General features: G+C 39.7%; 1 protein-coding gene across 6 annotated transcripts in view; it reads right to left on the bottom strand.

Moving 5' to 3' along the window:
- Positions 1 to 21,993, bottom strand: part of Cyria (CYFIP related Rac1 interactor A) — a 111,480-nt gene that overhangs the window by 12,256 nt on the left and 77,231 nt on the right. For all 6 annotated transcript variants that reach the window (XM_045149844.1, XM_004663788.3, XM_045149845.1 and 3 more), the window contains 3 exons: positions 14,802 to 14,881; positions 3,395 to 3,516; positions 1,691 to 1,796 (listed from right to left, as the gene is read on the bottom strand). In XM_045149844.1, coding sequence (XP_045005779.1) covers positions 1,691 to 1,796; positions 3,395 to 3,516; positions 14,802 to 14,871 — 298 coding nt within the window. In that variant the 5' untranslated portion in view covers positions 14,872 to 14,881. The remainder of the gene's footprint in view (positions 1 to 1,690; positions 1,797 to 3,394; positions 3,517 to 14,801; positions 14,882 to 21,993) is intronic.

Here is a 21,993-nt window from a genome sequence, read left to right as displayed (position 1 = left end):
GTCACACAGTTAATAGTCCTCATTCCTGACACTGTTAGAAAACCACAGAGATGTGTATGGAGCTCTCTTGCATGGAACCCATTCATGAGTCAGAAGGAGATGAGGTAGCAGCTTTGAACACGTGGGTTAGATTATCTGCTCCACAGGACAGAAGTCTGGTCCTATTCTAGTTTTTCTCTGCATCTACTCCAGTCTCATCCCAGGGATATTTTTCTACAAAATTATCATCATATTAAATCTCCTTTATTTAAAAAAAATTATTTATTTATTTTAGAGGGAAGGGACACAGAGAGAGAGAATGCATATGGGCACACCAGGGCCTTTGGCCACCACAAATGGACTCCAGGTGCATGCGTTGCCTTGTGGTTTATGTGTCTGGTTTATGTAGGTCCTGGGCAATTAAACCTGGGCTCTTTGGCTTTGCAGGCAAGCACCTTATCTGCTAAACCGTTGCTCCAGCCCAAATCTCCTTTATTCTTACAGCAATCTTTTTCCTCCTACTTGCCTATTGCTAAACATTCTCTGCAATGTTTCCTTCCACATATTTTGACAGCACAGAGTTCCATTAAACCAACCCACTAAAACAAAATTTAATAAACTATGGTCCATAGGCCAAATCCAGCCCACTGCTTGATTTTGAAAATAAAATTTTACTAAAATGCAAGTATGCTTTTCCTGTATTGACTACAGCTCTTTTGGTCCTAGAGTGTAGTCTGAATAGTTTCAGAAAAGAAAGAAACATTACAAGATGCAAGCATTAGCTGTCTGACACTTTGTAGAAAAGTTTGATATAATTGCTTTATGTCATCCTCACATGCCTTCAGCAACTTCCCAAGGGAAGCCTCTAGCTGTTAGGCTCACACTGTCTTCTGAGGCAGCAGGTTTTACCAAGGCTACTCTGATGAGTGGACCCTTCTTCTTCTGTTGAGCTGAAACTGGACTGCTTGGGATTTTAGCTCAGAGGATCTCTGTATGCTTTGAGGACACATAAAATTTGATCTCTGTTCTGTTTGGAAGTTTAAGATGACTTTTTTTATTTCTTTGTGTAATCTGTTTCAAGTACATCATTCAAGTACTCCCTTAGCTGGTTGTAAGAGTTTAGCTTTCTTAGCATTGTGGTTTTCATTTTCCCAGAGTATTTTAAGTTCTTAAAATGTGGCTTTCATTTTATGGCAAAATTAAGGGTATGACAACTATTTTTCTTGTATTCTAGATGTTCTTTCTTAATGAATGAGACTCTGCATCACATTTCTGCTGGGGATTATACCATGTTGCAATCACTTGTCAACCATAGCTGGTTTTACTTCTGCTTCTGCAGAGCCAGCCTGTGCACATCATTATATTTTTTTGTTTTTAAAGTTCCTGGGAAAATGCTATATTTATTGCATTTTGCTAAATTGAATTTATCATATGTGTTCAGCCATTCAAGTTTTTCTTTAGGCTGTGAGGTAAGCTTCATCTTCCAACTTCAGCCTAGAGTAAACCTTTGAGAGCTTCTAATCTGCCAATAACTTCAGGGGAAGTAGTGCTGGAGTAGATTAAACATGAGTAATAAGCTTTGTTTGTGACTGTCTCATACGTCAGTGTGGGTAGTGGAGGCACATTTCCCAAGATGCAAAGCTATCCCCTCTACCTTCTCAATAGCAAAGCAGAACATAACATGTGGGATACAAAAACTACAAGTGCATACCTAGGCGTATGGAAAACTCATAAAATCTCTTTAGCCTCACAACCAGGGGACACACTGCATTCCAAGCCTTTTCTTGAAGTTGAATGTCATTGGGATTTTGAATTGCCTACAGAAAAAAAATGTAGCATTATATGTTTGTAAAGAGTAATAATCTTACATCAAAGTGCCCTATAATGAAGAAAGGGATTGTTTAAAAAACATAAGCCCTGGTGGCCTTTGAAGACGTGTACTACTTCAGTTGAGCAGAGTGCACTGGATTGTCCCCTAGGCTCATGTTGAAAAGCAATTCTAGCACCCAAGCATAAACCCAGTGGTTCTCAAGTAGATCTTGCTCCATCTTACTTGCTGCTCTGATCTTGAATTAAAAAAAAATGCATTTATCCAAATTGGAAGAAACTTCACTTTCCCCATTAGCAATTGATTCACCCAAAGTAGATTTTGTGCTCATTATAAACTGTGAATTCTGTAGATAATGTCTACCTTCTGTAATGTGTATTATATTCTTGTCAGTGTATGATATCCCCTAGATTATTTATATAAGTGCTGATCCTTAAGTAGAAAAAAAAATCTGTTTTTTTTTCAAGGTAGAGTCTCACTCTATCCCAGACTGACCTGGAATTCACTGCATAGTTCCAGGGTGACCATGAATTCACACAGCAGTCCATCTACCTCTGCCTCCTGAGTGCTGAGACTAAAGGTGTGTACCACAATGCCTGGCCAAAAACAAAAATCCACCTTTTTTTTATAGACTTGTTTTTTAAGGAACACAGTCTTGTCTAGGGCTCAGTAGCTTAAGAGTAATGAAAATATTGTGTTCTTAGTAGTGTTTGCATGCAAACATATGTATATGTATTGAAAGTTCCATAGAACTAATGTAATATTGTATACCTATAGGCCAAGTTACTTAGTACACTGAAGTAGAAGAACCACTTGAGCTTAGGAGTTCACCTGGGCAATGTAGTGAGACTATTTCAAAAGAAAACCAAACAAAACCTAATACTTTAGGAGAGCATGATATGAAGATTTGGCTTTAAAAGTATTATGAAGTCTGAAAAAAACTTGATTTTCTTTTTTTTTGCTTCTGCTACTATTTTGTTTTGCATTTTTAAAACCTCATACAACATGAAAAAAAAAAAAAAAGGTAAATCCTTAGTCTCCTTAGAACAAGGTGGTTTTTGGTTGTCATATATGACACTGATGGAATCTACCAAAGTCAGCATAAAATGTTGACATCATATTATCTTGGATTGAACTCAGAGTTCAGTGCTGTCCATAGACTCTGTTTAAATATGATCCTGCAGTTTCAAGTGTAGGTTTGAAAAGAAGATGGCAAATATCTTAACGGTCTATGGCACTATGTGCTCATATTAGTATACAAAATAAAAGGGAATATTCATGCATTTTTTACATGCAAAAATTGATTTTATTACTTTACTTATGAGTTACTTATGCTCACATTATTGTGGACCTACTTCACATAAGTCTTGTAAGAATGAAAATATAACATGAATAAAATAATTTAGCTGTCCTTGATAAGTTTACATCCTAGTAGGCAAAGATAGTTGCATTTTTTAAAGAACACATTATATACTTTAGTCTTCATAGTGCTCTAGCAAATACTGTTACTTAATCTTACTTAATGTGTGTGTGCGTGTGTGTGGTTCCTATTTCCAGGATGTTAACTTCATATTAGCGTTGACTTACATCTCGGATCTCGGGGCCTGCGCCTTTGTAAGCCTGCAGGTCTGCAAGGATGCTTTCAGAATCTTGGAGAACAGCACTGATCTGGTTCCATATTTCTCTCTCTCCTTCTGTGGGCTGGGCATCTAAATGTCATAGAAACCAAGAGAAATGGAAACTAATCAGTCCTACCTGCTAAATAGTCCTGTCTCAGGGCTGGAGAGATGGCTTAGCAGTTAAGGCACTTGCCTGCAAAGCTAAAGGACCCAGGCTCAACTTCCCAGAACCCACGTAAGTCACATATACAAAATGGCACAGCATTTGGAATTCATTCCCAGTGGCTGGAGGCCCTGGAATATCCATTCTTTCTCTCTCTCTCTCCCTCTTTCAAAGGATTTTTTTTTTTTTAAAGTTCTCTCTCATTCCTGCATGTTTGTTATTCACTCCTTAACCTAACAAGCTGCCAGGAAAGGAAAATGAATACACATAATGCTCACAACTTAGTTCAACATATCCAACAAAATATCTATACACTTAAACCTAGTACTTTTGAATTACTCTAGTGCTCATTTGTTAATTTATTTATATAGAATATATTTCATTGCACACCTGCTATGTGCACTGAATGATAGAAGGAATAAGCATTGCTTTTAGGAATCAATTTTCTTTTGATTCCCTTTTACATCAAAAATCATGATTTTTATTATGGTAAATACATGTAACTTAAAACATGGCATCTTAAACATTTTTTAACTTTTTATCTTATTTATTTGACAGACAGAGAGAGAGAGAGAGAGAGAGAGAGAATGGGTACACCAGGGCCTTCATCCACTGTACAAACTCCAGGCACACATATCACCTTGTGCATCTGGTTTACATGGGCCCTATGGAATTGAACCTGAGTCTTTTGGCTTCGCAAGCAAGTGTCTTAACTGCAAAGCAATATCTGCAGCCCATCGTAAACATTTTTAAATGTAGAGAATGGTGTTATGACCCATCACTGCCATGCAGCTCCATGGCTCCTTATATCTTATAAATGAAACAGTGTATTAGGCCTGAGTTTAACAGGAGAAGCTACTGAATGTTTCTGTTAAAGCTGAAAAAACTATGGATTTGAGTCTAGATGGAAGAAGTCATCTCCTTCAAATTTTCATATAAAAATCAGCTTGCAAACAGAGATAAGCCATCAGGGAATGGCATCAGCACCACATTCTGGAACACACTGACATGTACAGAGCACCCAGTCTTCCCACTGTCTATGACTACGTCACTACAAGTGTTTTGTCAAAGACACGCAGGGATCTCATTTCCAGGACACCTGTTCTGTTATCTTTGGTCTCATCCATGTATAACACCCACAAAAATAAGCGACACATTCAGGCTTACATAAAGAAAGGGAGAATTCTAACTCTGAACTCTTCAGTAAATTTTCACCTGGTGACATTTCTGGAGTCTGTAGGTTCTTATTCTCAGAAGCATTCATGGGGAGATTAAGGGACAGGAAATAATGGAATTTGTTTCTCTTACAGTTGCAATGAAATAGGTTATCTGCCTGGCCTGGTAAGAAAATCAGTTTCTTTTTTTTTTAACTTCTTAACTTTTATTTATTTATTTGAGAGAGAGAGAAAGTGTCAGAAAGAGGGAGAGAGAGAATTGGTGTGCCAGGGCCTCCAGCCACTACAAATGAACTCCAGAGGCATGTGCCCCCTTTTGCATATGGCTTATGTGGGTCCTGGGGGGATCAAACCAAAGTTTTTTTGGCTTTGCAGGCAAATACCTTAATTGCTAAGCCATCTCTCCAGCCTGAAAATTAGTTTCTTTATGTAAACCAAAGACACTGCTCAGAGAAATGGGCAGCCATCAGGCCACAAAACTGTTTTCAGGTATCCAAATCTGAGACAAGAAATGCCATCTATTCACTACTGGAATTCAAGCATTGTCCCACTTTGGAAACTTGTCAGATCCAAGTCAGTTTTCAAATCTTTGTGTAAGTACAAAGAACTGGTCATGCACAAACGTGTGTGCACCAGATACTCATGTTACTCTGGAGTATAACATAAATATTTCCAAGACAGGAGACAGTAACACAGACACTGCCTTGCTGTTAGAATGCATAGACAGGCTGAGCTCCAGAGGAGGGCTGATAGTCAGGATGGCCGTTCCTGCTTGGTTGATATCTGCTACACGCATAAGTTCTAGTCAGACCCTGGCACAGTGATCTCCATGGCAGTCATACCAGATACTCATCAGGTTCTCCCCACGACCTAAGAAAGTGGTAGATTCTATTGGGAAATGAAGGTGACTTTCATCAGTGATGCATCTGAAAAGTAAAGAGAAAAAGAAAGGAAGAAAAGAAAATCATAGACTCTCATAGAATATCCAGAGCCTGCAAACTATGCCTTCCAGAAATGAAGCAATTTCAACCAGGGTATAAGAAAGTACTAAAGTTTATTCAACTCAGGGTTTTATAGACAGAAATGATTAATATAGATAAGCTGGAGAAGTCAAGTTTAGAGGATGCTACTAGAGAGAGACACTGGAACAAAGCTTACCCATGAGGATGATATAGGGCTGTTAGATTATCTGGGCCAGAAGAGGAAATCAATATGAGGATAGAAATCAAAGACTACTTCAGGAAACTGAAGTGGAGAAAGAAGTGTGTTATCAATCTATCTTTTTATCTTTCATTTGTTTCCCATATTGTTGGGTAAGTTTTCTCTGGTATATGTAACTCATAATATGAATCACTTCACAGTTTATCCTTTTTGTTTTGTTTTGTTTTCTCAAAGTGTTATGGATGCCTTAAGAAGAACCCCAAGCCCTATAGCAGAATGTATTTCAATGAAACAGACTCCCAGGAAATGTAGAAACTGTTAGGGCAGAAAACACAAAAAGAAAGAGCCAAACAAAGAGCCCAGAGAAGAAATAAAAATCCACCACCGGTTGATCACCTGTGATGAATGCATAAGAAAATCACAAGGTAAAGAAAGACCACTTCCCAACGACATATTTGAGAATAGAAGCAGAGCAGATTTACAACCAAGATTCTGAAAGTTCAGACTACTAACCAAAAGCTGCACTGGGAGGCCAGGCTAGGAAACATCTTATCTTGCCTGACAGGTGGCTTCACCCTAACAAGTCTCCAGTGGAAAAGATACATATGAAACACATTTCAAACTAAATGGGCTCATAGAGGGCTGGCAACACAATAAACATCTTGTTGCTGATTTGAAACACAAAGGGAGAGAGCTTTCACTTTTTTTGTTGTTGTTGTTTGTTTTTTGTTTTTTTGGTTTTTTGAGGTATGGTCTTGCTCTAGCCCAGGCTAACCTGGAATTCACTATGAAGTCTCAGGGTGGCCTTGAATTCACGGCGATCCTCCTACCTCTGCCTCCCAAGTGCTGGGATTAAAGGTATGTGCCACCACACCCGGCTGTTTCATATTTTTTTAATGGCAGATTTTCTTGAGTTTTTTAAAAATAAATTTTCTAATAGAATGGCCTCAAAGTGGTACTGTGTCTGGAGACACATTAGAAACAGGTATATTTTGTGTAGTCCTGTTTAGCAGTGGTACAGTGGGTGCAGAAACCCAATCCTTTTTCACCTGGGCTTAGAAATGTGTTGGTTCATTTTTTTTCTATAATTGGTTAGTCATCCCCCTTCCCTGTCAAAGAACTGAAGTCATCCCCTCTTCCAACCAATAATTTAGACCCTTTGTGCCAATAACACAGTCAGTCCTGCCTTGTGGGTCAGAGCACAAAAGATTCTCAGGGGACTCACCAGTGGTGTCAGTTAAGCAGGTGAAGAGTGATAGCTGGGCGAAGCTCTAGTGTCTGTCTGTCTTGCTTGCTTGCTTGCTTTGAAAAAGACTGTATGATACTAAGTGTCATTTAGCATTGGCCCAAATAACCACAGAAGACAAGAATTCATGGGCCACCTACATAATCAGATAGTTAGAACTAATTAGCAAGATTTTTACCCACTTGATAGAGGAGTTTGACCACATTTGCTTCACTTGATAGCATATTACCAGTGCCTGGTACATAGTGTTTGCTGAATAGTTGAAAGGATAATTAAAAATTGTAGACAGCGTCATGTTGCTGGGATGAATATTCCACTAGACAGTGTTTATGGGAGAAAGGGATTTATTTCAAGCTTACAGATCCAGGGGAACTTCCATCAATAATAGCAGGAGTTGCTTTCATACATCCAAGCAGAAAGAAACAACCAGTTGGCAAAAAACCAAAAGCAGCAAGCAGCAGGGACCCAAGCCAGAGCTCAGACTCCTCTGTGTATCTTTGGGTTAGAATTCAGGTCTGCCTCCAAACACACCTCAGGGCTGGACTTTAGGATCTGTCCCCAGTGACACCTCCTCCAGCTAGGCGAATAGAGATCCAAGTTACAAGTTTAATTTTAACACCTGAGTCAATGAGGGATATACATTCATGCCACCACAAACATCTATTTCACACATGTTTTGTGATGGGTTTTCTGCTTGTCTTGAGATCGTTGGAGACAGAGTCTAAATTCTTATCTTCATGATCATATGATGTTGCATTCAGTGAAAACACTTAATAAACACATGGTGCTTCAGTAAGTCAATGAGGAAACCAGCCAGGCGGCAGAGAAAGCAGTGAAATAATAAAGATTCTGTCAGTTCCCAATTCTTTCCTCTCTCCTCCCCAAATGGCTTTGTTTTTTTTGCATATGTTTGTTTGTGTGACATATATATTCATATGGCCGCATGTGTATGTGGACACCCGTGTGTGTGTGTGTGTGTGTGTGTAGGCAAAGGTTGAAGTTGGATGTTTCCTCAATCATGCTCTTCTTTATTTTACAGAGGCAGTATTTCTTACTTGGAGCACACATGTTCAGCTAGTCTAGGTAGGCAGCCTCTCATGCTCTTGGATTCCAGGAAGCCAGCATTCCACACTGGTCCTTATTTGGGCTCTCAGAATCTGAACTCTGGAACTTTACCTACTGAGCCATCTCCCCACTGGCACCCCGCCATAGCGTTTATGCTGTTATACCTCTCATGGTTGTTATTAATTTCTACAAATACACCTATAATCAAATTGGCGATCACAGCTTTTGTTTAAGTCACCCATTACTCATGACCTCAGTCTCCTCATGTGGCTGTCACACTACTTGGGCATTTGTTCTGTCTGGGCGAGTGAAAACTGTACATGGCTTACTCTTCCAATCCTATAACTGTCCCCATTTTACTTTCTGGAACATCCTTTTGAGACGCTTTGGAGTCTATACTTTTAGCAGTCTCCATATTCAGATTCAATTGTTCACCACATTTTAAATTTTATTGTTTTTAAATGCCAAGGAATGATATCTTGAAAGGGACCCTGAAGAATTAGTGGTGGGAAAGGTTACTATATATTCAATCTTCCAGAAACCTTGGGAAACATTTGCTGAGTGAAAAGGAACTCTGAAATATGGACTCAGCTTTTCTATTTTTAATGCAAAGTTTGAACTTTTGCCACAGAAAGGTGTGCTTATGTGCATGTATGTGTGCGCATGCATGTACACACATGCACACACACACACACACACACACACACGCACCCCTCTTATGATGAGAGTGGTCTTATTTCCAGTTGTAGGCAGTGAATGCTCTGGCAATAGTTTCTTTACAACCCACACTGTAAACTTATAATCATTATCAATGATTTCATCATAATTGAGAATGGTTACATAGAGCTGGCTTCCTCCTGTCTCAAAATGGAGCTGTTAAAATCCCTGTGATTTATACAGGCAATTTCAGAAACCAATACTTTTAGGATCCCTGGAAGACATGCATCCTGGCTATTATGTGGCTGATGATTTAAAGGCTGTTTTGGACTTGCTATTGTGGGAAGTGTGAAAATGTACCATGTGCACCGTGGCCTTATATATGCACTAAATTTCAAATGTCTACAATTATTATTTGGTAAAATAAGTAAGCAAACAAACAAACACCCTGTTATCAATTAAGATGAAGGGTATTGTTTTCAGGGAATATATATCTCTCTCCTTTAGCTCAAATTGTTGGTGATGATGCATATCTTGGTGTCACCAGAGGCTAGATGGAAATTTTCATTGTAGAAGACTCTGATATATCTATTCAAAGCAGAATTCTTGGCATTCCTCTGCATTAATGAGAGCAAAGCAGGTGGCTTTGCTTGTGAAAAGATCCTGGTAAAGCCACCACAGGGAACAGCAGCAGCCTCAAGCTGGAGAAAGGCTATCAAATGAAGAGGTTCTTTAACTTTATAAATCAGCCAAGGACTTGCCTTGCCTTCAAAGGCCACAGGAACACATATACTTTCTTCCAACAGCCTACTTAGGAGAATTATAAGGAGAATCCATCAGAGAACCAAATTAGCCTAAAATAAATCCGACAAGACACAATTTATGAGATGTCTTTGGTTTTGAAGGAAGCCTGGCATTTCATCAACAGGATATACAGCTATCTCTGTATCCCCATGACTGCTGGGAAAACATTGGAGAAAGGTACAGCAGAAATAATTTGCCAAAGCCTTGACTTAAATCTAAAGCCTTTTTCTCACCCACTTCCTCACTCCACCTGTTTTCCCCTTTGGGACAAACTAGAAACATAAATAATTGCCCATTATTTATATTTTGTGTTGTAAAATGACAATGACTTGTAGAAGAATGCTACTGCTTACAGAAAAAGTGTGAAATTGTGACAGTCCATTGGGAAAATATAAATGGGATTGTGATGACATTTATTTTTCTAGAGGACATTAGTCACTACACACCAGAATCCAAAACCATTCCCATTGAACAAGCATCCAGGGACTGAAAAGGGCTGGAAGTGAAGGTTTTTGAAGGATTATCTATTCACTTGCTACCCAGGAATACCTAGCTGGAAGCAGTACTCTAAGGATGGAGTTCTGAGACAAAATTCTAATGCTGGCTTGCTTCTCACTGAATACAAACCCTCAGGACCAAGCAGCCAATCTCTCTGGGCTCCAGATTAAGTATTGGTCCAAGAGAAGAAAGCTAGCAATGGCTCCCTGTTTATGGTCTCAGTAGGTAATTGCACTTGCTGTGCAAGCCTGAGGAACTGAGTTTGATCTTCAGCATCTGCATAAAAGCCAGGGTCCTGCTAAGTAACTCGAACTTCTACAACAATGGAGACCTTCATTCTAAGCTCTGGGCAGCGGACTCCGGGAGTTACTTGGTCTAGCTTCCCTCTCCTACGTACCACAGTAAGCTTCTGTGTCACTTGACGGAAACATCAGGAAAACAAACTCTTGTGGGACTAGATTCCTTAGTCAGAATTTTAGGGTGAGGATGAGCAAATTAAATAAAAAGAAGGGTCACCAGATGCTAATATTTTCAGTAGTGGAGTCATGAACTACTTGTGTAGAATGCTGATGACCGCTGCCCAGCTTGAAGGTCACTACGCAGGCTCTACTCGAACAGCCCTGGCACAGCTTTGGCCATACTTATACACTTCTTCCTACACAGGCTCCTTTAAACCATCACTCACTGAAATAATAGTGATGCACTCATCTTTCTTTCCCTGCCCAGTCTCTCAGCTTTCAAGGAGGAAATGGAGACATAGTGAAGAGATAGAGAAAAGACAAAAGAAAACCTAGATGGATGAAAAAAATCAATGAAAAAAGATGTTAAATGGAGGTGGAGAAAGGTGAGCAAAAAGTGTAGAACTCACTACAAAGGTCACCCAGAATCTGAATCAGATCTTTGTAACTAGAAAACCTGACAGATGTATCTAATTTTGTATTATGTTTTGACCCAGCTTAATTATATCTATTTGACCCAGTTCAATTATATCCCATCATCAACTTCAAAAAGCATATTCAACTCTGAAAGTAGAAGTGCCAAATTCATTTAAGCTGTGACGACATGCTCTTCAGCCTCTTTCTCCCTCTCCTCACTCCTTAACTCTTCAGCACCCAGCCTCTGTACACAAAGAAATAAATCTTGAATGTGCTTTTTTTCAGGGGTGAATAGTGGCACCTCACTGCTTAACTGATCACCCCTATTTCAAGCTTCTTCTTTCCTGACCACTGGATGGAGTCTGAGTAACTTTCTCTGCATCTGGGCTGTCCCTGCTGCCTGGATTTAGTCTGCTTGGCTCATATGGTCTCAAAGCTCTCTGTTTCACATGGGGCTGAGTGCTGGGTCACCATACTAAGCAGGGCTCAGACTCTACCCTCAGGAACCTCAATTTAGCAAGACGTCCTCTTCTCTCTCTGTCACATGGTCTCTTTCCATGAACCTTTACCTATTTGACCTCCTTTTAGCATAGACATGCAGAAAGTTCCCATCTGCTCTGCTTATGTTGGCTCTCTTTATCCCCATAGGAATTTTTGCTCTTCTGTATGGAGATGACCCACAATTACTGGCCTCCAGCCCTCAGTTCCTAGGTTTGGTAACTCTACCTGCTATGGTATAACCAAGTCAGCCCACATTTTTTTTCCTCCGAAGGCATTTAATGCTCTGTATAAATTGGCCTTCTTGTTGTTCTTCAAACATGCCCTTCCTATCCACTTTCTATGCCTCTAATCACACTGTTTCCATCTGTTGGAAAACTCCTTCCTCCATTTGTGCCTGTAGGAAAACTTTCATTCCTTAAAGCCCATTCCAAATACCACCTGTTGCAAGGAAGTTTCTCCAATTCCTTTAGTAGCCATCCATTTTCAGAAACTAGATCTTTTTTACTTTTTTCATTGTTGTTTTTTGTTTTTTCAAGGTAGAGTTTTGCTCTAGCCCAGGCTGACCTGCAATTTCACTTTGTAGTCTCAGGATGGCTTTGAACTCACAGAAATCCTCCTACCTCTATCTTCTGAATGCAGGAATTAAAGGTATGTGCCACCATCTCCGGCTAAAAACCAGGTCATTTTTGCCTTCTTTCCTCCTGTGCTACACTATACCCCTATGAAGTACCTTTTTTATTTTATTTTTAACTGAATGCTGACATTGTTCTCTACCAGGTGTGGGAATCCAGTCTACTATCTGCCTCATAAAGACATTAAAATCTACAAATAGAGCTCTTTACCATGGACATCAGCTTTCATAACTTCTCAATGTTCTATGTAGTAGTCATTGTTTTCTGTCCTTAGACATTAAGAAAATATCCAAAGTACATGACTGAAAAAGGCAGACTGCTGTGACAATGGGCAAAGGAGCTGAGACCTGTCCAAGCTCACCCTGCACATTTTACTAATATCACTTTAAGGTTTTTGAATATTAGTCTTGACCAGGAACTCAACACTTTTCCATAGCAGCATGAAAGGTCAAGAAATCAATAACAGCTAGATTGGTAGTGGGGGGTTCACTGAATTCTGGGAGGTAGCTATGAGTCTCAGTTGGTAGATGTGTTATTTATAGCTCTCAATGAAAAATGGGTATGAAATGCCTCTAGGTACATGGATGCCCTAAAATTGTGAATGAAAGGGGTACTTTGTCACTGTTTATGACCTTTACACATATTTATGCAATAATGCAAATACATATAATTAAAAAAGGATAAGAGCAATTAGAAATGTAAGTAGTAAGATAGAGTGGCACAATCATAGGCAATTCTTTATGTAAAGGTCATTAGTGTTTTTAATAACTCTTAATATATAGTAATATATGTATGTATGTGTACACATACACATATATAGTTTCAGAAAGCTATAAAATCAAGAACGGTCTTGTGAACTCCTTACTATACCAAACCATATAAAACCAAGGCATAGGAAACCAAGCCAAGCCAAACAACCACACTGCAATTAGGCACTGGTTAGATCAGAAGTGATTATAGTCTAGATGTCTCTTCAGGACATGTGAGCTCTGCATACTTTGCCTTTTCAAGTAGCTATTTTAAACACACACACCAAAGACATTTCCTCTGTACACACAGGGAGTGTCTGCAGCTTACTGCTATGTCCCTTGGAAAGGTCTTCTGGCATTTAGCTGGTAAATCTCTATTTTGGAGGTTTAATCTTTATGCAAGGACATTCCTTATTTCTTTAATATAGACAAAATTCATAAGAAATTAAAGCTTAAAGCAAATTAAAGCAAGTAGCAGGTGTGAATGCTTAAACAAAGCTATCCAGCTTTTCTTGCTATTGTAGAATTGTAAATTAAAAAGGAGCACTTAAACGAGCAATGGTAGGAGTAGGAGCTTATTTTGAGTAAACACGGATGTATCAGTGAAATGAACCAAGTTAGAATCTCTGGGCTTTTGTTAGTTGTTACTTTTAGGCTATTTTCCTCAGAAAACATGAGTATAAAATTTCAGCATAGGAGATACAACTTTTTAAGATAACAGGTATCTCAAAATCTTGAAATAGTCTTGTATAATAAAATAGTACCTGCAAACAGAAGAAGATTACTAAAAAATATATAAGTTCACTTCTGGTATTTGTTACATTTTCCCTCTCATATATAGTAATGTTTCATGCTAACCTGCTTAAATCAATGTGTTTGTGTTTGGAATGTGAAATGGTAATAATAAAAACGTTTACAAAAGATACATGAAGATTATGCTAATCCCACAAAAGCCAATCACTTCTAAAATCAGAGAAAACCACAGACTCAAGAAAATGATTTTCCCATTCAGTTTCTAGAAAACACAGGAAAGCATAAAGGAAATGATGTTAATGTTTTTATTTACTTTTAAAATATTTTATTTAGTCTCATGGAGAGAGAGAGAGAGAGAGAGAGAGAGAGAGAGAGAGAGAGAATAGGGAACAGCCATGCCAGGCCTCTTGCCACTGTAAGGAAACTTGAGATGCATGTGCCACTTTGTGCATCTGGCTTTACATGGGTACTGGGGAATTGAACCAAGGCTTTTAGGTTTTGCAAACAAACACCATTAACCACTGAGACATATCTCCAGCCCCAGAAAAGTGATTTTTTAGAAATGAAGTTTGGAATACATTCAAACCTAAGAACTCAAAGGACATAACAACAAGCTGACATATTATCAAAGAAAGAGGCAAATGATTTTGAAATTATAGCAGAAAATTTTCCAAACCTAGAGAAAGAAGTTGACATCCAAACATACAAGAAGCATTCGGAACCACAAACACAGGGGACCAGAGAAGAACATCTCCATGATACATCACAGTCAGGGTGTCAAAACCACCAAGAAGCCGGGTGTGATGGTGCATGCCTTTAATCCCAGCACTGGGGAGGCAGAGTTAGGTGGATCACTGTGAGTTCAAGGCCAATCTGAGATGAGACTACATAGTTAATCCCAGGTCAGCCTGGGCCAGAGTGAGAACCTACCTCAGAAAAACAAAAAACAAAAAACTAAAAAACAACAACAACAAAAAGGAATGCATGATCACATTTGGATTTGGCTTGCATATCATATAAATTCTGTATCATTTCTTTATGAACAGGCTAGAAAGGGAAATGTGCCTATTAGTATGTTATAATGATTGTAACTTACTTTCAAAATCCAGGAAAAAATGTGGATAGTTTTCAATTTCCCTGGTCAGGACTTTAAGCAGGTTTCCCATGCCAGCAAACCTAGGAAAGGCAACACAAAACCCAATACCGTTAGGGATGTAAGGAGCACACTCATGGAAACGGCACAGCACTGCAGCTCCCTCTAAAGAGCAGGAGAAAAGGAGCTTTATCCTTGGAGCTCAGTCACCACCTGGCAACTCTTTCCTGAACTACTGGGAGGGAAGCATTTCTCAAGGGGGTGGGGTGCTAAAACTTAGGGCCACTGGCCTAAGTATGACAATTATGAAGATGTCACAGGTCTCCCTGCAGAATGCTCTTGAACACTTTTTCTGTCATTCACACAGAAAATTACCAGTGAATACACCATGACCCCACTGAATAGGACCCCTAGGGAAACGAGAGCTGTTGTGAGGGGATAAAATGAAACTTTAAAACATCAAGTATTTTAGTTATGGAAATTCTTTTTAAAATATTTTTTATTAATTAGTTTTGTATTCAGCAAATACAGTCAGTTTGGTACCATTATTAGGCTCATCCATGACCTACCCCCCCCCCTTTGGCCCTTCCTTGTTGAGGTATATGGGTCGTGCATTGTGGAAATTTTGGTATATTGCACAAAGCACTTCTTTTTCCCCTTGACTAAACCTCTGAATCCTTTACAGCTAATGTTTTTGCTTTTTGTTTCCTTCTGGTGAGGAATCCTATCAATGGACAAGCACAGCATAGAGGACATTATTAACACATTGGCTGGAAGATTCTCTGTTCTTTTTTCTTCCCTTCATTCTTTTCTTTCTCTCCTTCCTTCCTTCTCTCTCTCTCCATCCCTTCCTTCCTTTCTTTCTTTCTTTCTTTCTTTCTTTCTTTCTTTCTTTCTTTCTTTCTTTCTTTCTTTCTTTCTTTCTTTCCCTTTCTCTCCAATCTTCCATCTCTTCTTCCTTCTCTTTCCCTCTCCAATTTTTCCTTTCTTTTTTTCTTTATGGAGGATGGATGTGATAGACTGTATGTAGCCACAAGGAAAGAAGTAAGATCAATGGAGAAATAATAAGGAATGCCATGAGAAAAAAACAAAACAAAACAAAACAAAACTAACCATTAGAGTTGCCTGAGCAGTAAATGGTTTCCCTTGTGAAGTAAGTGTGTGAGGAATCATCCTTTAGTGATGTAAAAATGACTAACATGCTGTGCAGAATTTAGAATAGATACTTCTTCAACCTCTCCCAAGTTGAGGTGTGTGGCAATTTGGAAATGTACGCATGTGAGCCCATGCATGGATGGACAGACACATACACACACACACCATAAGCACTATTTCTCTTTTCAAAAACAAATTTCAACATGCTGTTATTTTCATCCCCTGCCTTTACACACATTTCTTGTGAGGACATTTCTGAGCAAAGCTCTGTGTGTGGTACTCTGCCAGATTTAAAGCTAGGAAATTGTATAGTCCATCTCACACCAGACAACACTTGTAAGGCCACCCGGGTCTCATTTTAATGAGCAATTCCAGTTAGAATTGCCAGAATAGCTTCTTATAGAAAGATGATTCTAACATTTGGTAGAAGCCCAGCTTTCCTATTTGCCTCAATAAGAGTTAAATATTTTTAATTTCCCTGGTATTAGTTATATGTCACAGATTGAGCTTCCTTCTAAACTTGTGTGTGATTTCACTCTCAGAGTACCTAAAGTGGGAAATTTGCCAAGCCTTTAAAATTTGTAACAGACTGAAACAAACAAACATAGAAATATCTCCAAATGTTAGTTGCAGAATTTTATCTCTTCAAAAGGTTATGTGAGATGGTTGGCTGATATGGTTAGATATTTTGGAACATGATTCTAACATTAACCATGGTCAATTATGTGGAACTCCTGGGTTTCTAAATGTGTTAGCTCTCAAACAGGAACATCTGGAACAGGGCTGTGGGGAATTATGTATCATTAGGGGGTAAGCCTGGTCCTGTGGAACCTATAAGGCATGTGTTTCAAACCCACTGTGAGATTCCTGAATTTGTGCAGGATATTTCAGCTCCTCTTCTGCATGAGGAAAAAACAATGCTTATTGCTCTTCTCTAAGGTGAATAAAAATTCATGAAACTTTCTTCTTATTTTGGGATGTCTACAAAGTGCGTCAGTGTTGCAGTCACTTTTCATTGCGGGGGCAAACACCTGAGCAGAAGCAGGCAATAGGAGGAAAGGGTTTAATCCAGGATCATAGACCCCAGGGGGAGCTTCAACATTGCAGAAGAAGCTGAGTCATTTCTGCCTCCATAGGAGGGAGTGGGAGAAAAAGAGAGAGGGAGAGAAAGAGAGAAACCAACACCAACAGACACCAACAACCAGGATTCAAATTGACTCTTTATACATCTAAGGGATGGACTATAAATTATCTGCCCCCAGTAACACCTCCTCCAGCAGGCTTCTGGAGACTAAAGTAGAAAGCTTAGCCTTAATCAAAAAATCCCAGAAGCTATAGGGGACATAGATTCACATTCGAATCACCACAGTAGATAATCACAAAAATTGACAAATAAAGGCCTTACTAATTTTATTTTTTATTTTGTTTTATTTATTTATGTGTGGGGGGGGAATGGGTGTTCCAGGACCTCTAGCCATTATAGACAAAGGAACTCCAGACACATGGACAGACATGTGCGTCTAGTTTACATGGGTTCTGGAGGATCCAATGTGGGTCCTTAGGCTTTGCAGGCAAGGAAGTGCCTTAACCATTCAGCCATTTCTCCAGCTTTTATTTTATTTTTTTTTATTGCTATTACTTAGAATATCAGGATCCAATGAAGGGCCTTCTACAGGCTAGGCAAGCATCATTCATCCTCTGAGTTACACCCTGGGCTCACTATGGAATCCAGACATCTACTTGGAAAGACTTCTCACCAAAATTCTTCATGGCATAGCCTTTCCAATCTCTTAAAATAACTCCTACAAGAACACACTACTATGTGTGCACCAAATTTCTAGTGAGCTATCTTATTAAAATAGTAGTTATTTATAACAAGGAGGGTCCCTGTGGAAAGGGGAAGGACAGGGAGGGAGCTAATGGTGGTACCAGCATGGCAGTATACACACTGTGTGCATAACTAATAAAAAAACTATTTCACATCATTCAATAAAAGAATAACTTAAACCTTATTGGGGTGTGATAATATGAATACTAATATGATACAAATGAGGGAAAGAGAATGATAAAAGCTGGCCAGGAACATGAAGTATAGGCAAGCAGTACTTCCACAAAGTATAGGCCATCAAGATATTTGCTAGAGAAACCTTTTCAATTTGTTTATTTTTAATTATTTGAGAGTAACAGACAGAGAGAGAAAGAGGGAGGGAGGGAGGGAGGGAGGGAGGGAGGGAGAGAGAGAGAGAGAGAGAGAGAGAGAGAGAGAGAGAGAGAGAGAGAGAGAGAGAGAGAATGGGCACACCGGGGCCCCAGTCACTGCAAACAAACTCCAAATGCATGCGCCACCTTGTGCATCTGGTTTAAGTGAGTCCTGGGGAATTGAGCCTTGAACTGGGGTCCTTAGGCTTCACAGGCAAGTGCTTAACCATTAAGCCATCTCTCCAGCCCCCAACCTTTTCTATTTGGATTTAAGATTCTGAAGAACCAAAGTGCAGGAGCAAAAAACAGTCCCTCTCAAGATCCAGTTTTCAGAAAGTAAAACTAAAAAGATCATGGTAGGCCCGTGTAAGGACCATAGCTGTGGGATGATGAAGACAAGGAAACATCTGTGCTGAGAGCACAGGCTGCCTCACAAGGCATAGCACCAATGAGCCCAGTCCCAGCTCCATGGCAGAGCAGAGGCTTCCCACCACACAGGTGGCAGAGCAGTCTGATTCTGCAGTGCAGGAGTATACCTGCAAAGCTAGGAGGACTGGACTGCAGTTCAATGCAATTATTTCATGGCAACCCTCCTACTATGACCTGCTGCTGTTCTGTTTCAAGAGCATCAGCTGCATGACACTCCTCTCTCACAGTGGAAGCTTGTATCACAGAATACAGCAATCCCACAAAAGCTCTGAGCCCCCAAGAGGACCTGAGCTAGAGGACCTTCAAATAAAGACAATTTTTGGTAGTTTCTAAAGATAAATAATTTACAGGATGGAAAAGTTCCCTTAACAACAAAGAGGGGCAGAAGAACTATTTGGAAGAAGAAACATGACCAAAAGCATAGCTCCAAAAGTGCTAAAATGTTATCCATGGAGTCCAGAAAGCAAGATGTCCAAAGGTGTCCTGGGTATAAAATAGTAAGTATAAAATAGTAAGTTTGCAATCAGTAATTTTCAGAATATGTTTATTGATTATAATTAGTGTGCTTTTCATACTATAAAGGTTATATTTGCTTTAGCCAAGCACGTGCATCCACACACATGTGCAATAACTCTGATGACATTTTCCAAAACCATTCCTGAAGTGCACTCCTCCCTTAGACACCATATGTAGCCACTTTGGTGCACATGATAGTTCCAAGATCTGAATTAATTCTTTGGATAGTATAGGAGTGGGGAGCAAGGACAGAGAAGATAAGAACTTCATTACTGGATGTCGAGACAGGAAGGTATATATTAGGTAAATAAGAACTCATGAAACAGTGGGGCACTGAAAACAAGACTCTTGAATCCTCTTGCTTGGTACATGCTCTGCTTTGTAGAATGGCATTCAAAGGTTACCCTCCTCTGTCTGTAACCACTCTTGATGGGCTTTGATTTCTACAGCCTAGTGGTCCTTTGTGCTTTAGACTTTCTGGTATTTACTTGTTCATTCATTCATTCATTTCACCAAAATAGGGCTGGAGGGATGGCAAACTAAGGTGTGTGGACATCTGGGTTGTTTTTGGCATGACAGCTTCAGCTACCAGTTGGTTTGAATGTGGAATGTGGCCCCCAGGCTCTTGTATTTTACCACATGGTCCCCAGATGGTGGTATTGTTTGGGGAGGTCAGAAGCTCTGGGACATGGACCCGAACTGGCAGAGATGGGTCAGTGGGAGTAAAGCCGTGAGGTTTACAACCCAGCTCCACTGCTGATCTTGTTCTCTGCTTCCTAGTCAGCTGCCACAGTGTGGCCACTTCTCTCATACTTTCTCCTGCATGAACTGAGCTACTCTTGCTGGTGTGCCTTACCTGCCACAATACTCTAAAATCCATATTAGAGCTGGAGGGATGGCTTAGCAGCTAAGCCAGCAAAGTCAAAGGACCCAGGTTTGATTCCCCAGGGCCCATGGTAGTCAGATGCACAAGGTGGCACATGTGTTTGGAATTTGTTTGCAGTGGTCTGAGGCCTTGGAGTGCCCATTCCCTTTCTCTCTCTCTCTCTCTCTCTGTCAAATAAATAGCTAAATAAAAATAAAGTATTTTAAATCCATATTAATGTTCCTTCTGTCATGTACTTTGTCACAATGATGAGAAAAGTAATACACTGACCTCTTTTCCCATGGGGTTGCAAGCTGGAGTTTCTTACAAAGTTTAAGGCACAGTCCACAGTCCTAAGGCACAATGACAATATGGCTAATGATGTTGTCAAGAGATGTAGTATTGGGGCTGGAAAGAATGCTTAGTGCTTAAGGTACTTGCCTGATAAAGCCCAAGGTCCCAGGTTCAATTTCTTAGGACCCATGTAAATTCAGATGCACAAAGTGGTGCATGCATCTGGAATTCAATTGCACTGGCTAGAGGCCTTGGTGCAACCATTTTCTCTTCTCTCTTTCCCTCTCTGCTTGCAAATAAATAAAAACTTACAAAAGAGATATAGTGTCAGCAGTAGGGTAGGTAAGATCATAGAACAGTGTTTGGAAAATTGTCAAAACATGAGGCATAGTTGGGCATGGTAGCACACACCTTTAACCCCAGCATTTGGGAGACAGAGGTAGGAGGTTTACTGTGAATTTGAGGCCACCCTGAGACTATATAGTGAAACCCAAGTCAGTCTGGAACAAAGTGAGACACTATCTCAGGAAAAAAAAACAAAAACAAAAACAAAAACAAAAACAAAAAACAAAATATGAGGCACAATCTACCTGGCTCACTGCTGTGAAGCCGGCCATCTTAGCTGGGCATCCTGGGTTCTTCATCCATACACTAGTGACCTAACATTACCTTCTACATGGAACCCTTGTGAGGACTGCATAAAATAGTATGGAAGCACTGTATATAGCGCTAATATTAGCTTTAATTATTCAACATTTTTGCTCATTTTGCTTAAGATATTCAGGGAATCAGAGAAATACACATAACTTTCCAAGAATCATAGATTTACATGTCTTGAAAATTGCTGAGGCTGGTTCTCCCTAAATCCACAACCATTATAACTATTTTCCTCTAAACTATAATGATGGAAGTAATTATGGGTATTAATACCTGAAATAGATTTTTCTAATACATTTTATTTTATCTTAAACATAGACCTAGAATGAAGATATTATTTTATTGATTAGAATACTTACTGGGATGGTTTATATTTATTGTCAACTTGAGATGACCTAGAATCTCACTTGTGAAGTAATTAGGTTAGCCCCTGGGCCTGCCTCTGAGAAATTACCGTAATTTAATTAAGGTGGTAAGGCCAACTTAACTGTGGGCAGAACCATTTCCTGGGCCAGGGTCTTGGGCTGTATAACAAGATGAGAGGGTGCTGGCTGAGCAGCAGCATCCATCACTCTCTGCTTCCTTGCTGGAGGCTGAATGTGAGCAGCTGCCTCGAGCTCCTGCTGCCATGCCTTCCCTCCGTGATGGGCAGGGACCTGAAACTGTCAGCTGAAATAAAACCTCATCCCCTAAATTTATTGTCAGGTATTTTGTCCCAACAATGAAAAGTTGACTAATTCACTATACTTATTAAAACTAATTATAGAGGTTGAAAAAATTAATTCTTATGAAAGGAAATTATATCTTCAATATTAAAGTATTTACTTAAGTTTGTGATAAAGACCAAGTTCTTCAGACAAGCCTGTAGAGAGTATTCTTATTTTGATTCAAAATCCCAAGTTTGAGGGCTGGAGAGATGGCTTAGCGGTTAAGCACTTGCCTGTGAAGCCTAAGGACCCTGGTTCGAGGCTCAGTTCCCCAGGTCCCACGTTAGCCAGATGCACAAGGGGGCGCACGCATCTGGAGTTCGTTTGCAGAGGCTGGAAGCCCTGGCGTGCCCATTCTCTCTCTCTCCCTCTA

This window comes from Jaculus jaculus, chromosome 5 (assembly GCF_020740685.1).
Source record: "Jaculus jaculus isolate mJacJac1 chromosome 5, mJacJac1.mat.Y.cur, whole genome shotgun sequence".
NCBI classification, from domain to species: Eukaryota; Metazoa; Chordata; class Mammalia; order Rodentia; family Dipodidae; genus Jaculus; species Jaculus jaculus.
This window is presented reverse-complemented; position numbering and strand designations above follow the sequence as displayed.